At 39.8% G+C, this 22675-nt stretch overlaps 2 protein-coding genes across 2 annotated transcripts; one reads left to right on the top strand and one right to left on the bottom strand.

Moving 5' to 3' along the window:
* Nucleotides 1–8506: 8506 nt before the first annotated feature.
* rgs7bpa (regulator of G protein signaling 7 binding protein a) lies at nucleotides 8507–16108 on the bottom strand. Its single transcript, XM_076289771.1, has 6 exons — nucleotides 15980–16108; nucleotides 13798–13964; nucleotides 11228–11366; nucleotides 10064–10203; nucleotides 9459–9529; nucleotides 8507–8598 (listed from the first exon to the last, which is right to left on the bottom strand). Exons 1-6 carry the CDS (start codon nucleotides 16106–16108, stop codon nucleotides 8507–8509), a joined length of 738 nt encoding a protein of 245 aa, XP_076145886.1.
* A 754-nt stretch (nucleotides 16109–16862) lies between these two features.
* Nucleotides 16863–21489, top strand: LOC143127090 (snake venom 5'-nucleotidase-like). The gene is made up of 7 exons (XM_076288395.1): nucleotides 16863–17011; nucleotides 17446–17597; nucleotides 17802–18385; nucleotides 18678–18825; nucleotides 19237–19373; nucleotides 20401–20584; nucleotides 21398–21489. The coding sequence occupies exons 1-7, from the start codon at nucleotides 16863–16865 to the stop codon at nucleotides 21487–21489; spliced, it is 1446 nt and encodes a 481-aa protein (XP_076144510.1).
* Nucleotides 21490–22675: the final 1186 nt, after the last annotated feature.

Genomic DNA, 22675 nt, shown 5'->3' with positions numbered 1-22675 from the left:
TCACCCATGCCCCCCCCCCCCACACACACACACACACAAACACCCACGATCCTACACACCTCCGCTGTGAGATGCCATCTCTTTCCTTTGACCCATCTCATGGGCGGGAAAATTATCCTTTACTGACGTTTTAGGGCTACCCCTTTCTAAAGCGAGAGCTTTTTTTCCGACAGAAGGAAGTAGTCTGACTTCAGTTTGGTGAGGTGGGGAGAATTTTTTATTTGAATTACTGGGGTAAAAAGGGCAATTCTTTGACTGCTGTCTGCTTCTCATCGGTTGCACTTGAAACTGATCATGTTCATATACTGAAATGTTAGTTGTGCTAAAAGCCTCTTCTCTGTTATCAAAGAAACTCACCTCTTCCTCAGCATATCCCACCTGAGATAAATGTTCTTTGTATAGTGACCGTGTGTGACCATGGGCTTGCGGTGGAGTTAACTGTACTTAGTATTGTAAATTGTACGCCCATTAATCTGTAGTTGTTTATAACTGTTTATATTCGTTTACAGTTTCAGCAAGATAGTCTGTCACGCTATGTGGTCTATTCTGTCTGCTGATGTATACTGTAGCAAACTTTCCCTCCAAATCATTTAAATATCCCATGTGTTCAAAAGCCTGCCAGTATGTCTTCCCATACGTAATTGTTTGTTTGCTCAGTTGTGTATGTAGACACATCCTGAGCAGTAGTCGGAGGAGGTAGGCCAATGTTTTCATGTGCACATTTACCCGTTTTAGCCATGTACAGTACACCGCCACCATTTCAACATTTAGCCCAAAAATATGCATTTGTTGTTAATTGACCCTTTGGTGCCAAAAATTGCATTTTGTCGAGTCTTGACCAAGGAGCCTGAAGTCTTGTTCTTGTACATGAAGTTGTATTGATGGGGTAATGGGGTGCCTCGTTGCTAAATGAAATTTAAGATGTTGGAGAGATTTTTGTTCTAGGTGCAATAATTTGTGTATCTAAAAGGTATTCCCGTTGTTTTATCTCTTCAAGTGACCATTTATGTTCTCTATCTCACATCGCTACATTTCATAAATAAAGTCAAGTTCATTGAAGAATAGAAAAATAGCATAATTACATTATACCACTATTCTTTCATAGATGGTTTGTAACACCTAGTCATACACAGCAAATAATCAGTGGCACGCGTTTACTGCTCTGCTTCTCACTCTATCATTCCTTCCATCATGTCAGTCATAGTATCTGCCCTATGGACTAACCATCACTCTATCACTACAGATGCAAACAACAACAACAACAACAACAACAACACTTAGTATACACAGTGAAAAAGTAACTTCAGCATCCGTTTTGTTCCCTAAGGTTAGAGGTGAGTCTTTGAACTGGAACTCTCTTATGTGAACACATACTGTAATGTGTTAACACAGCGTAACATGTGTACACACACTCCCTGTATGACTCATGCCTAGATTAGTCTATAGCTATAACTGTATATGTGATGTCTGGCTTTTGGGCAACTGGAGACTGGTGGTGGAGAGGCAATGCCATGCTATTTGTACTTCCTATACTGAATGTTTGTGACCTACTTACAATGCTGAGCAATCTGTATTCATTTCAAAAGACGGAGAGACCGTTTTCATCCTCTTTTATTAGTTTGTTCGAGCCATTGGTAGTAGTAGGGCATGTAAATGGACTTTAATTGTTTTTTTATGTTCATTTCATGAGCTGTACAGATTGATTTTACAGAATCTCTGACTGAGTGTTCTTTGCATTCAACAAATTGCTTGATGATATTTCTGTACTTTAAGCTGGAAGGAATGTAATCTGTTCTTTGGTTCTGTAATTAATATTATTGATGTCAACCAAAAAAGGGAAATTACTCATTTTAAAATATAATTGACTGTTTTCAATGTTTTTTTTCACTTTGTATTTGTGTGTGTGTGTGAGAGAGAGAGAGAGAGAGAGAAAGAGAAAGAGAGAGAGATGATGGATGATGATGAAAATATATGAAATACGAACTTTCTTTGGCATTAACACAATCACAACACAATATGATACAATCACAACACAATATGACACAACTCTCAGTGTCAGAATGTGACACTCGTTCCTGTTTATGTAATTGCTGAAGACCACTCAGATCCTCCCCAAAACATTAACCTCTGGCTAGGGAAATTGACCCGAGGCAGCTGGAGCTGTGTGCCTGGGCATATGGCCGCTTGATTGACAAAATTGATTTGCTTCGAGCTTCTCTCCTCCCACTACGTGAGCCGTATCACTGAAAACAAATCACTGCTCAACTCTTAGTGTAGTCATATTGGAGAATGAGAGCGCACTTTTATGGATGGTGGGTGCACATTAGCCATTAGATGATCCGGTCACCCTTATCATTGCATACCTTGTTTTGATTGAAAATGGTTTCTCAATTGCATTGTAGGCCCACACAATGGTGAATTACTGTTACATTTATGTGATTTATATTCATATTTGGACTCTCAGTTACAGACAGCACTCTCTGTACAGGTACTTCAGAGCAAAGCTGTTTGAAAACTTAAACAAGTAATTTATTCACTGAACTTGAAAGTGAGCAAATCAAATATAGATACAGACATTGCATAGCAGCAAACATGCATTAAAACAAAACTGCCCCTTCTACATCATATGCACCTCAGGATTGTGTCTTGGAAGTGGTTTTCAAAAATATGTTTTGTCCTGTGAAAAGAGACATTGTTTTTTTTTTTCTCTGACTAATGTTTCAATCAACCTGCTCCTGTTAATGCTCTGATGTCTTTTGATCTTCTCTTGTTGTGGTCATGGCCCCCCGAGTGTTCGTGTACAAGCCCCTGGCACAGCTTCACAATAAAATGCAGCGTTATTTTACTTTGGCAAACTGAAAGAAATGACTTGGTTATTTAATACAAGACCAGGGTTTGTAAAGTCTGATAGAACATTTCATATGTTATAATAAGGGTTTTCCGACCTGTTTTATAAAATGGTAAATAGTAACTGTGGTATAGCTGAAATGTAAGATGACGTTTGCTTTTAAGGTTTTAATAGCTGGATGAATATTTATCTTTCATATGCAAAGCTAATAATAGCACAAGCAAGAGGCTTAAAAAGGGCAGGCATTTGAATATTCAACATTCATTTTAATTTTAGAGGTAACATTGTATTGCATGCAGCTGGTGTCAGCAAGTGACTAACAGATGTAATCTCAAACAGTTATTGTGCCTCAATGATTCAAATAGCATCCACGGTGCACCTTCATTTGAATAATAGTACAACATGCAAATAACATATTCATAAAAGTCTCATAAAATAGATTTTTGAATGCACACTGAGACAGTTGTTCTATATAAAATTAGAATGTCTCAATTAGCCTGCAGAAGATGCCATCCAGTCGACGGGGTTGTTGTTTCTAATGTAAAGGTAATGAATGATACACAGGGCAACTCTTTTGAGCCATGTTGCCGGGCAACGTTTCTGAGACACGTTGTTCAGGTAGGTTACTGTGATTTTGAGGAATGATTTTTTAATCTGGGGATCTTTAATCATCAGTGAGCAATTTGTTACTGTCTATTCAGAATGCCAGGAACCAGTCATGTAATTGCCTAGCATCAACCAGTCATGTAATTGCCTTGCTCAAAAAGTTTCACCTTAAGTGTAGAATTGTCTTTGTGTACAAGTGATTACATGTGTATGAATGAATGTGTGTGAATGTTTTTGTGTGTGTGTTTGTGTGTGTCTGTGCGTGCATGCATGTGTGTGTGCATGAGGGAGTAAGCCAGGAGAAGCAGAGACAGATTCAGAGTGATTAATGAAGGCCTCCTAGTGGCAGCAGTAACCAGACATGTCCAGCTGGGAACGGAACCAGACAGCATACCTACTGTTAAAAGGCACAGTGAGTGCGTCCTTAATGGACACAATGAAAGGTCCACAGCATGGAAGGGTGGTAGGGGAGACTTCAGTGACCTTGGAGGGGTCTTGTTGCGCAGGAGGGACAAGGAGCGGTAAACTAGCTGAGACTCAAGAGGGTGGCATGCTAGACTAGGCGTCAGCAGGTTCTTAGTTCAACGTGATTTTCCTTGTGTGATAACTGATGCCTGGAGTGAGACTGTGCCTCTGTTTGGCTTCTAAATAAAAGCTTCTAATAAACAAGTTAGGAAGCTTTTTGCATGGCTGCCCTCCCAATGACCAATGTCCAGCACCACTGTTCTATAATTGCTCTGTTGGTCCAAAAGCCCATTCCTTTTTACAGCTTTTTTTTTCTTCCCAGAAGGGACATATTTTACATCTTAAGTCAGATATGCCCTCTCCATAACAAGCAAATGATGTAAGTATGTGTGTGTGTCCTCTCACATGTGAGTGTTTTGCACACACAGTAACTGGTGTGTTTGTGTGTGTCATTGTAGGGGTAGCCGCGACCCATGAAGACATTGTTCTGATAAATTACCTGCCTATCCAAACAGCCAACAAATAATGAGGAAGCTTTGCATGGAACTCAATTAGCTTTTAATTATGTCAACACAATTTTCTGCTGTGCCCCTGGTGTACAGATTAAGGGCCAAATTACTCAACTACTTCGAAGAGACCAGCGGTAGTCACATAAGCAAATAACGCCATAAATACCGTTTGGAGTGCCTTCTCCTGCAGAGTCTTTGATAATTATTTATAAGATGGCCTGTTAAAGTTAATTCTCGACTGTCTCCAAGAGGAAGAATTGAACCAAAGAGCAGCTCTCTGTCTCCCTCCAGTGTCTATCCTCTGAATCTGCAAGGAGGTCAGTGTTTTGTCCAATACAGTACTAAACTACTATCTAACACCCCCCCCCCCCTTACTGCGTATTCCATCACTGACCTCCAGGTCATCTGCCAAATTAATTAAGAGGGTGCACAGAGCGTAAAGCATGTTATTACTGACCCTGTAGCATCCTAATATTTTGATTAAATCCACACATTTCCATCACATCACCTCTGCTCTCACACACGTTTGGGTAAAGTAGTTGTGAGGAGTGTGTGCCAGCAAGGCTAAGTCTTGAGAGCAGTTGTGCATACCATATCATCTCAGTAACGAAACATAGGCTGAGCTGAAGGGTTTGGGACATGTTGGTCCAATGCCTGAAACAACATTACAAAGTGACTTGACTCTGCGGTCACCACAGAGGCAGAAACCCACATAGTAACAGGCTACTTGTTTGTCAGTACCAACGCAAATAAATTGACACTGCATTACAATTTCTCCCGTTCCTCTCATTTAGGATGTCACCAGCTGTACACAGGAGGAAACACTATCGTTCTGTCACGCCTGAAGCAGTTGTATAAACAAAACCCCAGACTGGGACTCAGTTTGAGTTGTGTCTCTAATGTCCTCAAATGGAGCCCTTAGTATTAAAAATAGTGTTTTAAATCAAATAGGGGGGGGGGGGGGGACGGACGATGTGAAAACACCGATATAACTGAACACTAAATTACAAAAAGCTTGAAAGCTTGGCTTAGATCCAAAAGAAGGTCTCTGAGTTCTGTGACACAAGGACCTCTAGTGGTATTTGTTGTGAGTGTATGTTCTACAGTGTGCACTGGGAGACTGATATCTTTATGTGCACTCTGTACAAAATGGAGAGTCAGAGTAACAGAGTACAATTCTGCAGTTGGCTGGGAGCCTCTGCATATCTCACGTTCCAAAATGTTACATAACATTCAATATTTCTGTGACATTCACTGTTATGTTATAGCCATCATTCATTTGGATTTTATGAGGGGTGAGAGATATTTAAATGGCTTCCTTGGCCTTCCTACTGTATGATTCATGCCATTACATTAACATAACTTAATAGGTATTTTCCTTTTACCCTTTAAATGACTGTCTCCGAGAAGTAAAACTTTCAGACTGGGTTCTTCGTTGTCTGAACAAAAAGTGTCAGCTTGCAGTTATCACTATTTAGATTTCAGTTCCGTCAGCTCAGTTTGTCCTGAGTCCAAGAGATATATCATTGGCTAGAGCTGAATGTTGTTTCTGTATAGCATGTCCTGGCATGGCTGTAACTGACCTAGATGGGTGATTACTACTGACTACATACCCAATCATGCTCATGCAGGAAACAATAGGTTTGTTTCTAACAGTGGTAGTGGAGTGGTATTGTTGAAATGCTACTCTGTATTATGGGTGAAAGATGAGAGAGCGAGACTCCTTGCTCTGGTGTTGCTATTTTAGAATGTCAGTGTGGTGTTGCATTTTAGAACACTTGAATGTTCCAACTCTCTCTGTGTGTTGTCAGAGACAACTCTCTGGGCAGATTCTAATGAAAGGCTGATCCAGCAGCTGCAGAGGAACCTGGAGACACTTGACAATCCACTGCTCTAATATCCTCCTGACTGTTTGTATCATTATGAGCATCTGCTTGTGGGTGTTGGAAAGAATAAGGAAGAAAATTAAGGATTACAGGTAAGAGTGGCAATAACAAGCAGTTAAGTAAACGCATCTTGTGTGGTCAACCAACCTCTGGAAAATGTAGAAAATAGCCAGAGTTATTTTAAGTAAGTCACACTCAGACTTTATCTCACTTTCTAGTATGACGCCATAGAGGTTCCCAAACTGGATGAACCCCCCCCCCACCCACCCCCCCGGATCGTTTCTCCATGTCCCTGATGACCTCTGTGGCATCACCCTGGATACCTAGAAAACTGGAGCTGAAGCCCAGTCCTAATTCACACCCATGTGCAAGCAGAGCTGTAATCATACACCTGCAACGAGTCCCAAGAGCCTGTGTGTGTGTGTCTGTGTGCTGCCAGTGTGCGGCCTGATACTATACTGTGAGGGACATTTAGACCTGTCTATAATTGTCTGTGGTTAGTGTAGCAGTTTCCAAAGCAATCACCACCCCAGAGGGCCAGTGCAACCACTGTGGTAGCCAAAAGTTACTAAATAAATGTACTGAATAAATCAGCAATACATTGTAAGTGTAAGTAGTACTGTGACTACTGTAAAAAGTACAGACAGGGGACACGATTCTGTTGTAAATAAAAAAACAGTGTTTTATTACCCATGTAAAATGACAGAGAGCATTTGTTTGCACTACAGAAACCTTTACACCATGCCTTGACATATTTGAAGCAGTTATTGATAATAAGCAAGACCCATGCTGTGCACGTCCAGTCTGTGCATCAGGTTTAGGCTGTCCTGTCACCCCTAAGACCTCTAACCTGCTGAACTGACTCTACACATAAAAATCTTGAGTGCTCCCCTATTACTGCTTAACGTGTGTACACAAAGGCTATGCAGGTATTGTATTCACCGAGTGGTGGGAAAGGAAAACTCTTCGTACAGGTTCTCGGTTCATGGAAGACTAAAGTATATGTATAGCTAAAATAAAATAATAATAACAAAAAAAACAAACATAGTTCGGCTTACGGTTCAGCCTCCTTTTTAAGAGCTGTCAGTGAGTTCAAAAGCCCAGCTCAATGGTTCCGCTGGGCTTATAAATATGCATCCTTACCACTGTGTCATCTCAAGTGTTCAGAAGAGGCTGCTCATTCCCCACCTCCTTTGCGGACAGAATTTGGGAGTGGAATTGTAACCATAGCCGTGCCGTTCGGATGATACACTTACAGTTACAAACTTGCAGTCACCGCCTGGTAGGGTTTTCACACCTACACGATACCTAGTAGGGTTATGACAGAGAGTTAGCCAAATAAACTGTAGTGCAGCGCACACCTTGCAAAGTTCACACTATTTGTGTGACATTGGGAGATATGTCTCAGATATTGAAGAAAGATGCAATTGCACTTAGTTTCATGTATTTTGTTGAAACTAACTGTATGATTCAAGTTAAAAGATTCTGAATGGTCCTCGTGAAAAACTTCCCAGTGTCTAAACATTGGCTACAAAATAAGGTGTTACTCTCAGGCTGTGTGTATGTCACTGATATTGCACATGAGCTGGCTAAACATAGGTTGAGTACATTTGGTTGCCTTCAGGCTTTAGTAGCAGAGTTCTCTTGAAATTAGTTTGGTCCATTTTTAATCCATCACAGTCAATCAATCAACTTAGTCTAATGAAAACATTCATCAAAATTATGATGTGAGGAGATATTTAAATGTCAGACAGAGTTCTAAAGAATAAATATCAAAATGATGACAGACTTAGTTGTGACTCTTTCTCACGCATAACCCTAAAATCTAGCAAGTCTTATCTGGATGTTTAATGAAAAATCAATTTGATTATGAACACATCCCAATTGCAATATGAATACTTCCTGCTTGCCTGTATCACATCACTAATGCTTAAATGCAGACAGTCTTTTCTTTCCTCTTTCAGAAATGAACGGCTTTCATTCAACAGCAATAACATACTACATTTAAGTTAATGACTATTTGTTTTGGACTATTTGCTATATTACAGTTATGTTTGTATAGTTTAAAAATGAGATAGGCAGAGAAAAAAAGCACAGGAGATGGCAGTATACTGTATACTGAGTGAGGAGTGGCAAGTGCTAAAGGATTATTGAGGATGTTGTTATTATCCTGCTGTGTCTGGAAGGGCCGCTTAGCTTGAGACGAGGCAACACAGCCCAAAGAATCTCCTCTTCCTTTGTCTAACCAGCGGATAGGGAGTAAGGTTCAGCAAGCTGCTGTCATCTGTGCACAAGAGCGACAAGAGCGGAAAGGGTTGAAGATAGCATATCCATGGCAATGACCTCAAAGTGAAATGTTCTGCTACCAGGTCGCCAGCTGTCTGTGGACATGTCCTGGGGCTGCACGATTTTGGGAAAATATCTTGATTTTTCTGACACGCCTAGGGCATGAGACGCACAGCACATTACACCTGATAGGTGAGTTTCACTGTCCGTAACACAAGGAGGATGACGTGAATATAAAAATATATGTGGTTAGATTAACCAGAGTTGGTACTGTAACTGCACGAGTAATTGCAACTTTTGGGATTAGCTAATTGCATTTGTTCAAATTGTGATTTTGATTTAAAAAAAAAAAAAATTAAAAAAGATTAATTGCAAAATTGTGCAGCCCTAATATGTCCTACACTACAGTAGCCTCAGCCACATCTGTAAAGGAATGATGGTGTCACTGTATAAAGTGTAGATTAAACAAATTTAAAAATATTGCATTTTCTTAAACCTTGAAAATAGTAAACATGGAGTGGACAAAAGGCTCACAAGGGCTGTAGGATTATTTTCTTTGTGGCCCAGGGGATGAATGGTTCTACAACCAAACATCATAGGAGTTTTATCTTAAATAGACATTACAAAGGAACTAGGCTGGTTATGAAACTACTAATTACATGTCTCGGCATGACATGGAAAATGGTGTTGAGAAATAGAGATTCAAATGTATGTAAGGTCATATGGAATTATATAATGTGGCTAGATCGGGCTGGGTTTACCCAATCTATAACGTGGCCACACTGTACGGGATATGAAAGACTCAAGTAGGCATGATTGTATGATGCACTTGACATGAAAGAGACTGAAACAGTGTACCTTGGTTCTTGAGTGGTAAAGGCATTGTCTCCCTGAGTTTGCTTAGAAGGTTCTTCATCTCTCTCATGTCCCTGTAACAATAATACAGTCATTTCCTGTGTAATAGCCACATAGTGTATAAACTGCAGGACAGTGTTCTGCAAATTTCACAAAATCAATGTATAAACCTCAGTTAACAGGCAGGAAATTACAGTAATAGCTGTCTGTATGGGTAGAAGTGACTTCCCAGTAATTCGGAGGCAAAAACATTGCTCCAAAACCCACATAAAGTGTATTACTACACAAATTATAACTATAACGACCCATTGCTGACATCAAGTAACCACTTTCAGCAGAGATACCATAATTCTCCAACTAGTAACCAAGGTTTATGCAATGATTTTGCTAAATTGTTTCAGCTATGAGGTTAATACATGGAGGTGTGCTATACATGGGAATGCATTTATTTTCTTCAATCGTCTTTATTGGGCTATTGGGCACTGCGGTTAATACACGAGGGCAGTTAATACATGGCTTTGTTTTTTTAAATGTGCATAAATTAATTATATTGTGAACATCTTTGTGGTGCTGTATCCCTCGAAAAAACATCAGCATCAGTACAATACCTTTCTGAGTTGTCGATGACCGTGGCTACGAGGAGGCCAGCCTGCGAGCTTTCCACAGGAGATGAGGACGTGTCCTCTAAGATGGGGATATCTGAGGTGTCCTCCACTTTGCTATCCATCCTCTGGAGAGCAGAGGAAGTCTGACCTACAGTGAGTATGATCAATTTGAAAATCATGCATTCCCTCCCTTTCCCTTTCTCTTAAATGGTGTGCATCCTACGGAGGTTTATTCATTGACAAGGACTTGGCAAGGACAGGTATCAAAGTCTCACAACCTCACCACAGGTGTACCTCAGGGGTCAGTATTTGGGCCCTTTCTGTTCTCCATTTACACCACTTCCTTAGGTGAGATCATTCCCTCCCACAGATTGACCTATCACTGTTATTTACCTGTTTTTCCCACCTGAACACTGACTGCTATTTCTGCTAGGATTTCCGCACGCCTCAGGGATATTCAGTCTGGGTGAAAGACTGCACCTTCAGCTCATTCTCTCCCAAACTGAGCTTCTGGTATTTCCAGCTAATACAGCTATTCCCAAACAGATCAGCATCCATCATTGACCCCAGCTAAAACGGCACGTAACTAATATCTATGATATCTAGATTAGACTAGACAAAATAGTTGTGTGATAAACACAAAAATAATTACTCAGTGCATCCTTGCCAATACAAGACACCTGATGCCAAATCCAAACCATTTGAATCTAAAATGGCCAGATTTATTTGGTAACACTTTATTTTAATGTGTAGCTGTTACCGTGTACCTACCTAATTAGGTACAGTGGTACAACCTGTGTAACAACATGTACCAGATTTATCCCCATCCAGCAGGTCTCAGGTCAGCTCTTTGCCTCTGATGAAAATTTAGGCAAATAGGCAAAGTTTTGTAAAAGCACTCAGTATTACAATGTAACAACTATATGTAGGTAGTTACCCACAAATACATAATGCAAGTACAATGATAGTACCTGATAGTACATGTTGTTACACAGGTTGTACCACTGTACCTAATTAGGTAGGTACACTGTAACAGTGACACATTAAAATAAAGTGTTACCATTTATTTTAACACTAAAGATGAATCTATTCATGATTGATTGCCATTTACAACATGCCATTTTGATACTGTTTTTTTTCTTGTGACTCCAGCATTGCAGAGGCCACCTCCTGACCTTTCCTGTGGATCTTCAGGGACCCCAGCAGACAGACAGACTTGAGGATCTCCGTGATGTACATCTCCAGGCAGCACTGCAGCTGGATGAAGAGCCTGCAGATCTCCGGCTGGATCTCACCATCCTCTGGGCTGCAGGAGGGTGGACGGAGGGCAGTAGGGTGGTGTGAGTTGGGGGGGGGGGGCAGGATAAGGCAGTAGTGGTACAAAATCAGGTCATCTCCATCATGATACTATCTGTAGTGGGCTTTACAATACCACCTACAGTAATCTAGACAGAGGTTGTACTTCAGCCAGCTCCTCTCCGTATAATGTTTAGTGTCATACTTTGATGCAGAAACTTGTTTATTATATGTCAGTTTTCTACAAATATAATTAAGGTTTATGGGAAATATAATTCCTGACTTTCTGTCAAATCAGTCTCTGTAGACACTTACAAAGTGTTTATAAAAATGCTGGTCTACTTTACTTTAAGTGATGAAATAAAAATAGAATTAGATGTGAGTAAAACGTGACAGCCTACCATGATATTTTAGAGAGCTCAATAAAGATGAAACCTTGTGGAGGGGCCATTGACTCTCCTGAGTCCAACAGTTCACACTAATTTTGGAAGCATTCCTAATAAGCAGAGACTACTCAGGATTTGATCCTAACCTCTTCCATTTCCTGGATGTTTCTCGGCATAGTGAGGTTATTTATGGACTAAGCCGCACCCTTCATGTATGGCAACGTGGCACTGGTCCTGGTGAATTATTCAAAGTGCGTTAATAGTTTATGGGCCTATAGGTTTTTTTTTCATCTGCCGGAACATGATTAATGCACACTGATCTAAAAAATGTAATATGTGACAAAATTCACATTCTGACATCATAAAAAATTAACCACACTTGGCATTTCATAATACAAGTGATATTTTCAACAAAATGTGCCTCACACTGATAGCATTATGTGGGTATTGAGTCCTAGCTTGTGTCAGTGGTAATAAATAAATCTGCAAAACTAAGTTCCATAACTGCAGTTATCACAGATAAGACTGACTTCTCTATTCCAAGAGACTAAGCCATAAAAATCTTGTGGTTCTTCCCAGGAAATCAAACATGGTTAGTTTCCATTTTTTTGTCTGATGTGTTCTAAGCCCTTCAAGGTCATTAAGATGAAATTTGATGATAAAAATGTTCAGCTAACTTCAACTACTTTCTCTTCAATTGTGCTACTTCTCTTTTGTAACATCTAGTATGCATATGGCAAAGACTTCTACACAGTGTCACGCATTTGCTAAATGATGGGAAAATGCTAATTACAGCAGATACGTTATTCACAGACTATGTGCCTTGCCAGAGGATTTGAATGCTAATAAGATGATTTTTGGCAACATCACAAAAGTGTGCATACTTTTAGGCTTTTTGACAGTTGGGAATAAATTCAGATTACTAAATTTTGGAAAACAAATATGCTTTTGATCCATGCAAAAAAAGCAGTCTGGAACTCTTGACACTGCCAACAAACAAGAACAATGACAGTGGCTAATTTGTAAGGGTGAGCCAAAACTGAATTAGCACAGTGTCTATGGCTTCCTCTACAGTACTCCATTAACATGTCATTCGATTATTTCTGCCCACATCATCTGTGAGAATGGCAGTTATCATAAATCTCATAAACATCAGTTTTCATGAACCTCGTTTTGTGCAACGCTTTCGAAGAGGCGACACTGAGTCTTGCTTTTGCTAGATAAGAGGAGAGATAGGCGGGAACCCAATAACTTCCACAGCATAGAAAAAATCCCTACATTGACAGCAATCATTACGGAGAGCTTTTAAGGAGGAGGAAGAAAATGTTTGGTGGTAGATCCTCATAATGGGCATGTGTAATTGAAGAAGACCGGCGGTGGGAAAAAAGGCCTCTACGATGTTTGCAGATTGAATGGCAAAGTGCTGTCGGAAGAATGACCGCATATGCTCCAGTGAAGGTACAGACAAGCTGATAGTTGAATTATACATGCAGTTCCATTAAATAGATGGAGATAACATTTTTATGTGTCTCATTTGATAAATTTAGTGGTGATGCATCTATAGTATACCACAGACTTTCAGACTCCAAGAGCAACATAATCCAAGTACTAAGTGTGTTTGTGAGAGAGAGTGTGTGTGTGTGTTCTTTTAAAGATATGTAAACAAACTCTTGTTTCCATAAATCACTTATCACAGGTATAACAATGCCAACGGTGCCAGTGGTGTATGCACTGTTGTGTCAATTTCAGATTATGTGGCATTGTAGACAGAATTTTACAACTGGAATTTTATAACTATAAACAATGAAAACATCATTGTCTCACTATTTCCAATCTATATTGGTCTGCATTCAGCAATACATGTAGTGGGCAAAACAAATACAAGGAAGGTGGAGTCAACTATTGGGCAACCCAACTATTCTATACCTTAAGATACATCATCATCAAAGAATCTCAGAAGCTATTCAACCGTGCTCCACTTTTTATATTCTCATTATGGACTAACCAACAAAGCAGATATTACAATTATTGCCATTCAAATTATTATTTATTTACCAGGATATGGCTGTTAAGCGCTGGTGTGCGGTTTGTGCCATCTCACAGCCCTTAATGCGTGTCTTGTGCATCTCTGCTCGAAGAGTGGGGCAATCCCTTGACAGCTCTCCAATAGAGATGACTAGTTCGCGATACAGTGCCACAAGGGTATTGAACTCCTGGACAATCTGAAGAGGAAAAGACAAAAGATTGAGAGTGATAAAGAATTACAGTCACTGTGGCAAAGTGCACACCATCTAATTATTACACTTAAAGTTTGCACTTCTTGACCTGCTAGCAATATGGAAAATAAAGTTAAAGCTTTTTGGAATATCAAACCCCTAGTTATGAACAGCTTACCTTTCAAGCTGTAATCTCCTTTTCACAAAATTCATGTGTTGATTAGTTTAGTATTTGAATTACTATAAATGTTCAGTGTAAAGAAGCATAAATATATTTTCTGATATTATGATTTTGTCATTGTCTCTGATCAGGGACTTTGGTCAGGCATACCTCCGATGACAACTCGGCAGTCAGGACAATGTGAGCATGTAACTCAGATTTGGAGCCATTCAATTGCAATACAATTACCATCTACCACTAGAAAATGTCAGAGTAATGTATACATTAGGCAGCTCTACATTATCTAATGTAATTTACTCCTTTGACACATATGTCTCAGATATATTTTTCATTGAACTGCATTCCTCTTATTTTGTCAGTTGTAGATTGTTGCATGGGTCAAGAGAGTGCAGCTGCAACGGTGTGCCCATGGAGAAACTGGACACAGGGAGGAAGTATCATCCCCATTCATTTCAATGGCCGATGCTAGGCTAGCTATTTCAGCCAAAAATGTACTTAATCTATAAAAATGATGTTTGAACAAGGCTCATTTTCGGGCACATTTTCGTAAACAAGCCAATTAGGTGGCTCATTGGAGATGGCCACAAATGATGTCATTCATGTGGTTTGTTTGTGGAAATGTGGCAAAGTGAAAGCCTGTAAGACGCCATTTTTACAGATGGAGGCGGCTTAGATGCCAAGTGGCTGAGGCTATCCCTTCAAATCCTCATCCTCTATGTGGGCCTCAGAGTAGTACAACATATAGGCTATGGCCTATATTTATGTTTCGACTCAACTGAGTAAATAAATAAAAAAAAAAGAAACTTCCAATTTAAGTGGAACTGTGTGTTTGTTAGATGACCCTGTTCAAAATAGGCAAAAGGTAGCCATACATTCCTAAAAAGTTCAGAAATATGTAGAACAAACATAGCCTATTCAGTTTGAGAAACAACCAATGAAAGGGGAGAGAAAAACATACACAGTTATTGGTGAAAATGTTGAGTCAATGCTCAGTGTAAATTGCAATGTTGGTGGCATGAAACAGAATCCACTACATGTCAAGCCCAGGGCAGTTATTGGCCTTTCATACCTTTCAGCTGTGGATATGGGCACCATATAGCGGCCAGTGGAGCACTAATTTATCTCTAACTCTTTGAAAGAGGCCACAAGCCAAACACAGAAATAGCAGCTGGTGTTAATAACTGAGCTTTTGTGCTATGCAATGAATTGCTATTGGCATCAATATGAAATAAGTTCAAATGCAGTGGACTTTTATTTCTGGTATGAACTGAGCATATTCTGTGATGTAGCCTAGTTCAGGAGCCCTACAAATTAAGATTGCGTTTAGGCAACAGAAAATAAATCCTCAGAAGGAGCCGCATGTAGAAAAAATGATGAAACAGAACAGATTTGCTGTTGTCCCATGGCTAGTTTGAGGGCTACTCACAGCCAGTCCCTGTCACATACAATACAGTTTGCGATGGGAAAACAATCCACCTCTTTATCTCTATTGAACAACATCAACTGATGACTAATGTTATAGACCTTTATGTTGTTAAATAGGCCAGGGCTACTCATAAGGCAAAGACATAAGTAAGGCCATTTCAATTAGCCTATACGGGTGCAATGATAACCCATGACAACAGGCTGATGTGAGCCATTTACAACATGGAAAGCACAAATGTCATGCATGCTCGACTGCAAATACGTAGCTTACCCTAATACATTTTCACAGTGTTCTGTTCATTATCTGTTTGCATCATCTTTCAACGCAATTAGTTGGCCAACACGTAGCCTAAACACAGGAAAGGTAATGGACCACAGGGAAAACTATTATGTCGCACGCATAGGCTATACCTACCATTCTGCAGTCTCCAACGGCGCATTGAGCTTCGCTATCCTTGCGCTCCGTGTACGGAGGCTTGCTTATTTGAAAAATATTCCCGGCTGATCTGGGGCGGTTCTTGCGCCCATTCGATGCAGAACTCATGCATACGCATCTAACGCTTTAATCCCTTTGATGTGGAACACGCTGTCAATTTGTCCTGTATCCGCGTATGTTGTAGCAACTCTTTCTATGTTACACAGCGATGTTGTAGGCTGTTAAGATGTTACAGCGAGTGTTTTCCTTAGTAACCCGTAGCGCGCAGGACCACTGAAGCTCTCGCAGCTCCTCTCTGCATCACCACGACTCCGAGGCGAGTCACCTTCACTTCAGCAGAGACCCGTTTCTAAGCGGAGTGTAGCATCGTCCACGCGTAGCGCAGAGATATCTAGACGTTTAAAGGCAACAGCATCTTCAAAATCTACTGAAAGGATGATCTGTACCAATAGGATAATAGAAACTACAAATCAGCTTGATTATTTCCTATGCGCATCATTCACTTTCATTAAACAGACACCTGCCCCACACAGCTGGTTGATTCAATGGTATTGTCTATTGAAAAGCCCGCGTGTATAAAGAGATTCATAAATAGATGTTTTCTCCCTTTCTCTCTGATTACCTTTTATCTTCATTCAAGTTTAAGGTTTTGCTAATATAAAATATTTTCTTTCTTATTGATTGGCTAGATTTGTAAGACCAGAGACTTTAGAGATAGGCTAAGGCTACCAAAACATTTTCTAAAGTGAAAATAAATGATAGCCATTTCGAGACTAACCACTAAAATTAGTCTATGCAGGATCTCCATAGTAACGTCAACAGTTCTACAAAGTTTTGCCATTAGCAAGATAGGTCGAGAGCAATGTCTGACAATTATGTGATGACACAGATCCCAGAAAGCAAATTTCGCAGTCCTGTAGTGGAGCTTGGAGCTAAAATCACTATTTTGCATTTTAACGATGTTTACGAAATAGAGGCAAGATCAGATGAACCAGTTGGTGGAGCTGCAAGGTAGTATAATTTCCATTTGCGTGAAGACAACGTTAGCTATTATGGCATAGTTAGGTTATGATCAAGTTTAATGCAAAGTTACTTTAGGCCTAGCAGCTATAGCTACTGAACAATGCTTAGGCTACTCACCTCACCATTCACTGTCTTGGCCTGTTTTTATATGATTGTCATTCGTTAGTAGCCTGAGGATTGTTCATCTTTCATATTTGCTAAGTAGGCCTGTCAACACTGGTAATTTGTCCCATTATCCCTAGCTAACATAGCTAGCGTTAATGTAGCTAGTTGAAGAGCCATAGAATGAAGGATAGCAATGTCTGTTTTGTTAGTAAGCAAATTTATGAATTCTCCAAAGGAACACATACTATGAATGAATGAAGTGTTATTAGTTGTTCAATGTGGTGTTTTGATCAAACAATTTTCCCACTCTCTTCCAGGTTTGCAACAGCATTAAAGGAATTCCAACATTTGAACCCATTTATTGTTTTTAGTGGTGACTGTTTAAGTCCATCTATTCTAAGCACAATTACAAAGGGAAGACACATGATAGATATTCTCAATGAGCTCAGGGTTCATTGTGCGGTGTATGGTACGTATGTTACCTGTTAAGCCATAAGCTAGCCTAACAAAAATATTTAGAAAAGGGGAAATGAAAAACACCAACATTTTTATCAAACTTGAAATGTCAGACATGTAGGCCTACATCAACTTGTCCATTCTGGCTTTTTTCCATCAGTGAAAATATAAATTAAGTCTAGTTGTTAACAGTTGTGTATTTCCCCCTCATTTTCAGGAAACCATGAGTTTGATTTTGGCGTTGATAAGCTGGAGGAAGTGAGGACACAAACGAACTTCCCTTGGTTTCTCAGCAATGTCTATGATAAATTCACTTCACAGACTTTGGGTCATGGCATCGAAAGCCGCATCATTGAATGGAACGGGCTCCGAATTGGCATCATGGGGCTAGTTGAGGAAGAGTGGCTGGACACTTTGGGTACCATAGACAAGGTCAACATCGATTTCATTGACTACGTTGTGACTGCTGATCGTCTTTCTAAGGAGCTCAGAGAGAGCGGAGCTGAGTTGGTCATTGCTCTCACTCACATGAGATGGTCCAATGATATCCGGCTGGCCACAGAGGCCAAAGGGCTGGACCTCATACTTGGAGGCCATGATCATGAGTATGGGGTTCGTGAAGTGAGTGGTATCTGGATAGTAAAGAGTGGATCTGATTTCAGACATTTGTCAAGAGTTGATATCAAGAGGAAGGCTGACTTGACTTACGGGTACAGTGTTGATAGAATAGATATTACAAATGTTATAGAGGAAGACCAAGGGATCAAAAGCATTGTGGACACATATAATGATAACATACAGGTGAGTTTGTAATAGGTATTAAAGAGTATTTTTTTTTTTTTTTTTTTTTTTTTTTACAAAAAAATCCACATTGTAAGTCACAAAAGCTGTGCATGGCGGCTGATATCAGGACCAAACAAAAGAATAGACAAGGATATTTGTATTTAATTGCATTTCACAAGTGGTCATTCGAAGGTTTTAATATGTTAAAGAGGAAGTGTATTTGTTGATTTAGCGATTGTTTTGGTATTTCAGGGAACACTTACCATATGGTGACTATGGGATTAAAACAATGCAACCCACTTTGTTTCAGTACATGCTCGAGGATGTGCTCTGCCACACTGACGTGGACTTAGATGGTCGTTGTGCAACAGTTCGACACAGAGAATGCAACCTTGGCAATCTCATCACCAATGCCATGCTGGAGGCCACTCATGCAGAGGTGGCATTGTTGAATTCAGGTTTATATTAACTTGCCTAGCTTGTGTATTAACTGTTATTTGAAGTGATAGAACTCCTGTATGTGGGTTTTTGATGGTAGGCTGAGTTGATGAGTAGGCTGTTGAAAAGTAAGAAATCAGAGATTCCATAAGACAAGTATGGAAATCATTATTGTCAATGAGAAAAATTATATCAGCAGGTCCATTTTATTCCGGAATACATACTATGTGGATGATTGATATGTCTACCAGTAAACCACAGAATTGAATCCAAAAAGTACAGCTAAATGTTATTTTGGAATGCCAAAATTATATTTGATCATTTTTTTTATCAGGACATTTTTTGATGTATTGTGATTTCACATCTGTAGTCTATTCAGAGAGGGTAATAAACCTTGTATGTAATAAGAGAACTTTGGCTGTTCTTGACAGGAACTCTGCGTTCTGACCGCCTGCACCCTGCCGGTGAACTGACCATGCGTGACCTGTTGCAGATTCTGCCCATGAAGGATCTAGTTCTGGTGGTGGAAGCCACTGGACAGCAACTTTATGAGTGCCTGGAAAACGCAGTCAGCAGATACCCTGCCCTGGATGGAAGGTAAATCACAACAGTGTGAAGTTCACAAGTAAAACATCTTACATCTATTGGTTGGCAATTACAGTTGGCGAGTAGATGTGGCTTCTTGTAAAGCACCAAGTAACATGGTCATTAAACTGAACTTGTATCATGTAAATTAGGCTTCTGGTAACATTTATCAAGTGCTGTGCCATTGGTACTATGGCCAGTTGTTGCAGTAAAATACAATTATGACTGTTCTAGGTTTCTGCAAGTTGCTGGAATACAGTTTGGCTTTGATCCCAATCGCCAGCCTGGAAGCAGGGTTATTGCCAGAAGTATCAGGATACAAGGTCACAATCTAGAACGAGACAAAAAATATCTAGTTGCGATGAAGGAATATCTAACAAAGGTACCAAAGATAATGGTCTCTTTTTGCCCAATCTCCAAATTCAAAGAACTTGAAACCAACATTCTTACTGTTGGCTCAAAATAAGGTTGTACAAACCATGCTGTGCCCCTTAGTAAACACTCATAGGTGCAGATCAATGGACAAGTTATCATATGCATAACTGCTGAAGTAGACATTTCAAATGATGATAAATTGGTGGTGTGTGTTTGAAATGGAAAAGACATTTACTGGAGACACAGGACACCATCGGGACAAAACAGGGCCAATCATCATGATTGAAGGGTTAGACCAGTTAGCTTATAGCTAAAAGGGAGCTGGTCTAACCCACTTCCAGTGAATTATGCTAAGCTAGGCTTATGATGTCAGGGTTATTGCACACACAGAGAAGAGAAGGGTATGTATCCTCTTATCTAACCCTGAGGTAGACAGTAAATTAGCTTTTTTCCCAAACAGTTGCCGTATTCCTTTAACAGAGACAACTCTGATGCTCTGTTCAACATAGCCCCATCAATGTGGCAGACAGAAGAAGTTTACAAGCCTTAAACTTAAATTGCATGCTAGAGACTGTTCACATACTGTACTGTAAGTGGCTGAGATGCTGATAGTGTGTTGATGTGTTTGTTTTCAGGGAAAAGATGGCTATTCCATGTTTACACACTGTCCACAGAAGTGTGACTTAGAAACCGCTCAGGTCCTCTCTACAATTGTCATCAATCATTTTGAGTCTGGGAACATCGTTCAAGGCCTCAAGGCCTGTAAGTCTGGCCATCGTATGGGTCTCATCAAAGTGACCAGTAGCCCCTCAGTCACAGGTATACGTCAATCTTCTTCGTGCCAGCCTGAAAAAGACTTAAAGGAAAATTCCGGTATTTAGCACTTTGAGTCCCTTTTCTGGTTTGTTTTGGATGATCTAGAGTGGTGGACACCGAAATTTTGACGATTGGTCCTGTCTCGACTTTTCCGCCTCGACTTTTCCTACTTCAGAGTGGCTGCCTACAGGCATGCTCTAACATGTCCTAAAACAACCCTTAACGTTCGTTTTCAAAACTGTGCAACTCACCGAGTGGTTAGTGGTGTTCGTTGATGTTCCAAAACAAGTAGCATAGCGCAATGCAGTTTCTGTCGTGTTTTATTTGGCATTTTGTAAAATCCCATTGATTTCTGTTGGAAGACTCATTGCACGTTGATATTACTGTGCCACCGTCTATGCTTCAGGCTCAAATATTGAACAGAAGTTTATACGCGGTTGTGAGGTGTCTGAAAAAATAGTTCCACAATAGCAAATAAAACGGCTGGAAATTATACATTGCGCCGATATATTTGATTTTAATAATCAGCGAACACCACTAACCACTCGGTGAGTTACACAGTTTTGAAAACGTTAAGGGTTGTTTTAAGGACATGTTTGTGCATGCCTGTTAGGCAGCCACTCTGAAGCAGTCAAAGGCGATTCAAAACGAGTCAGAAAAGTCGAGACAGGACCAATCGTCAAAATGTTGGTGTCTACCACTCTAGTTCATCTAAAACAAACCAGAAAAGGGACTCAAAGTGCTAAATACCGGAATTGTTCTTTTAAGAAGTCAGTTTTCTGGCTTTCTGATCTTCTCACACTTGTCCTCATGCAGCCATTGAGCGCAGCGCTGACGTCCCTGTGGCCATGGTGCCTGGGGTGGAGGGCAGAATATTTCACATCCACACCGAGAGTCAGTCAGAATAACACAGCTATGGAGGACACTAGCCACCTTCATGTTGTAGACATAGCCAGCAGCACATGTGCTACAGTGCTTACTTATTAGACAGTGCTTATTATTTCTAGCTGTACAGGTGAAAACATGTATTTTTTATGTACATGTATTTATATAGTAAAGTTATACGTAATATATCCTGTATCACCTGTATCTTCCTGTATACAGATATTTGTATTTAATTAAGTTGTATGTTAAATCTTGTGAACTATTTGAATGGCAAATGTGCATTAAAATGGAACATTCTGATTATGTTGTTGACTGTTATCTCATTGCTGTATGTTGCCAGAATCTGTTTCTTGAATCAGTGATCCCATTGGAAAATGAGTTGGGAAAGTGCTCTTAAACTGAAAATTGATTTAACAATGGTAAAGTATGAGTGTATGGTTGTGGTACTTATACCTAAAAGTATTGATAGTAAATGCTTAATATGTTGTAGTTGTTTTGTCAACAGGCAATTGAAAGTCATTTTACAACAAATTTTGTTTTATATAAAAATGTATAAAAAGTAAAAATATGAATGCCATTATTATAGCAGATATAATAACAAAATAAACTATCGTTGTAAAACACCTGCAGGTACAAGGCACACAAAATTGATATTCAGATTTTACAGGAAGAAATTATGCATGCAATTAAAAATATCAAACATGATTCAAAGAGAAATTTTACTATGACAGCAAGAGGGGAACTGTTTATCAAAACATTTGAATATGGATTTAAGATGGATCTCGTCTTTCAGTAGAATTTCATTAAAAGTTTCCTCTGCAAGTCCTTAAGTCAATAAAAGATTAGTTTGTTATAATCAAACAAATATGGGTTTGTTTTATACATGTGCAAAGACATTTTACTCAGAATCAAGTTAATGTAGCCTAAACAGATGCATTTTCAAAATTATGTCAATGGCAGTTTTTAGCATCCTAAATGTACTTGCTAATTTTGCCGATATTTGAAATGGCCCAAAAAAAAAAATGCACAGTGTGTGCCCGGCTTTAGGAGGATGGAAAGAAGAAGTAGCAGAGGAAGCAGAAGACGATGAAGCCAATGACCCAGTTGACAGAGTAGATGTAGATGATGACCATGTCCATGTCGAAACGCCAGCCGCGTGAATCATCCTCAAAGTCCAGCGCATCGAGACGGTAGCCGCCATGAGGAAAC

Source organism: Alosa pseudoharengus, unplaced genomic scaffold, assembly GCF_046254945.1.
Source record: "Alosa pseudoharengus isolate Yale_2024_CS ecotype anadromous, Long Island Sound unplaced genomic scaffold, YU_APseudo_1.1 YU_APseudo_1.1_scf_17, whole genome shotgun sequence".
Classification (NCBI taxonomy): Eukaryota; Metazoa; Chordata; class Actinopteri; order Clupeiformes; family Clupeidae; genus Alosa; species Alosa pseudoharengus.
This window is presented reverse-complemented; position numbering and strand designations above follow the sequence as displayed.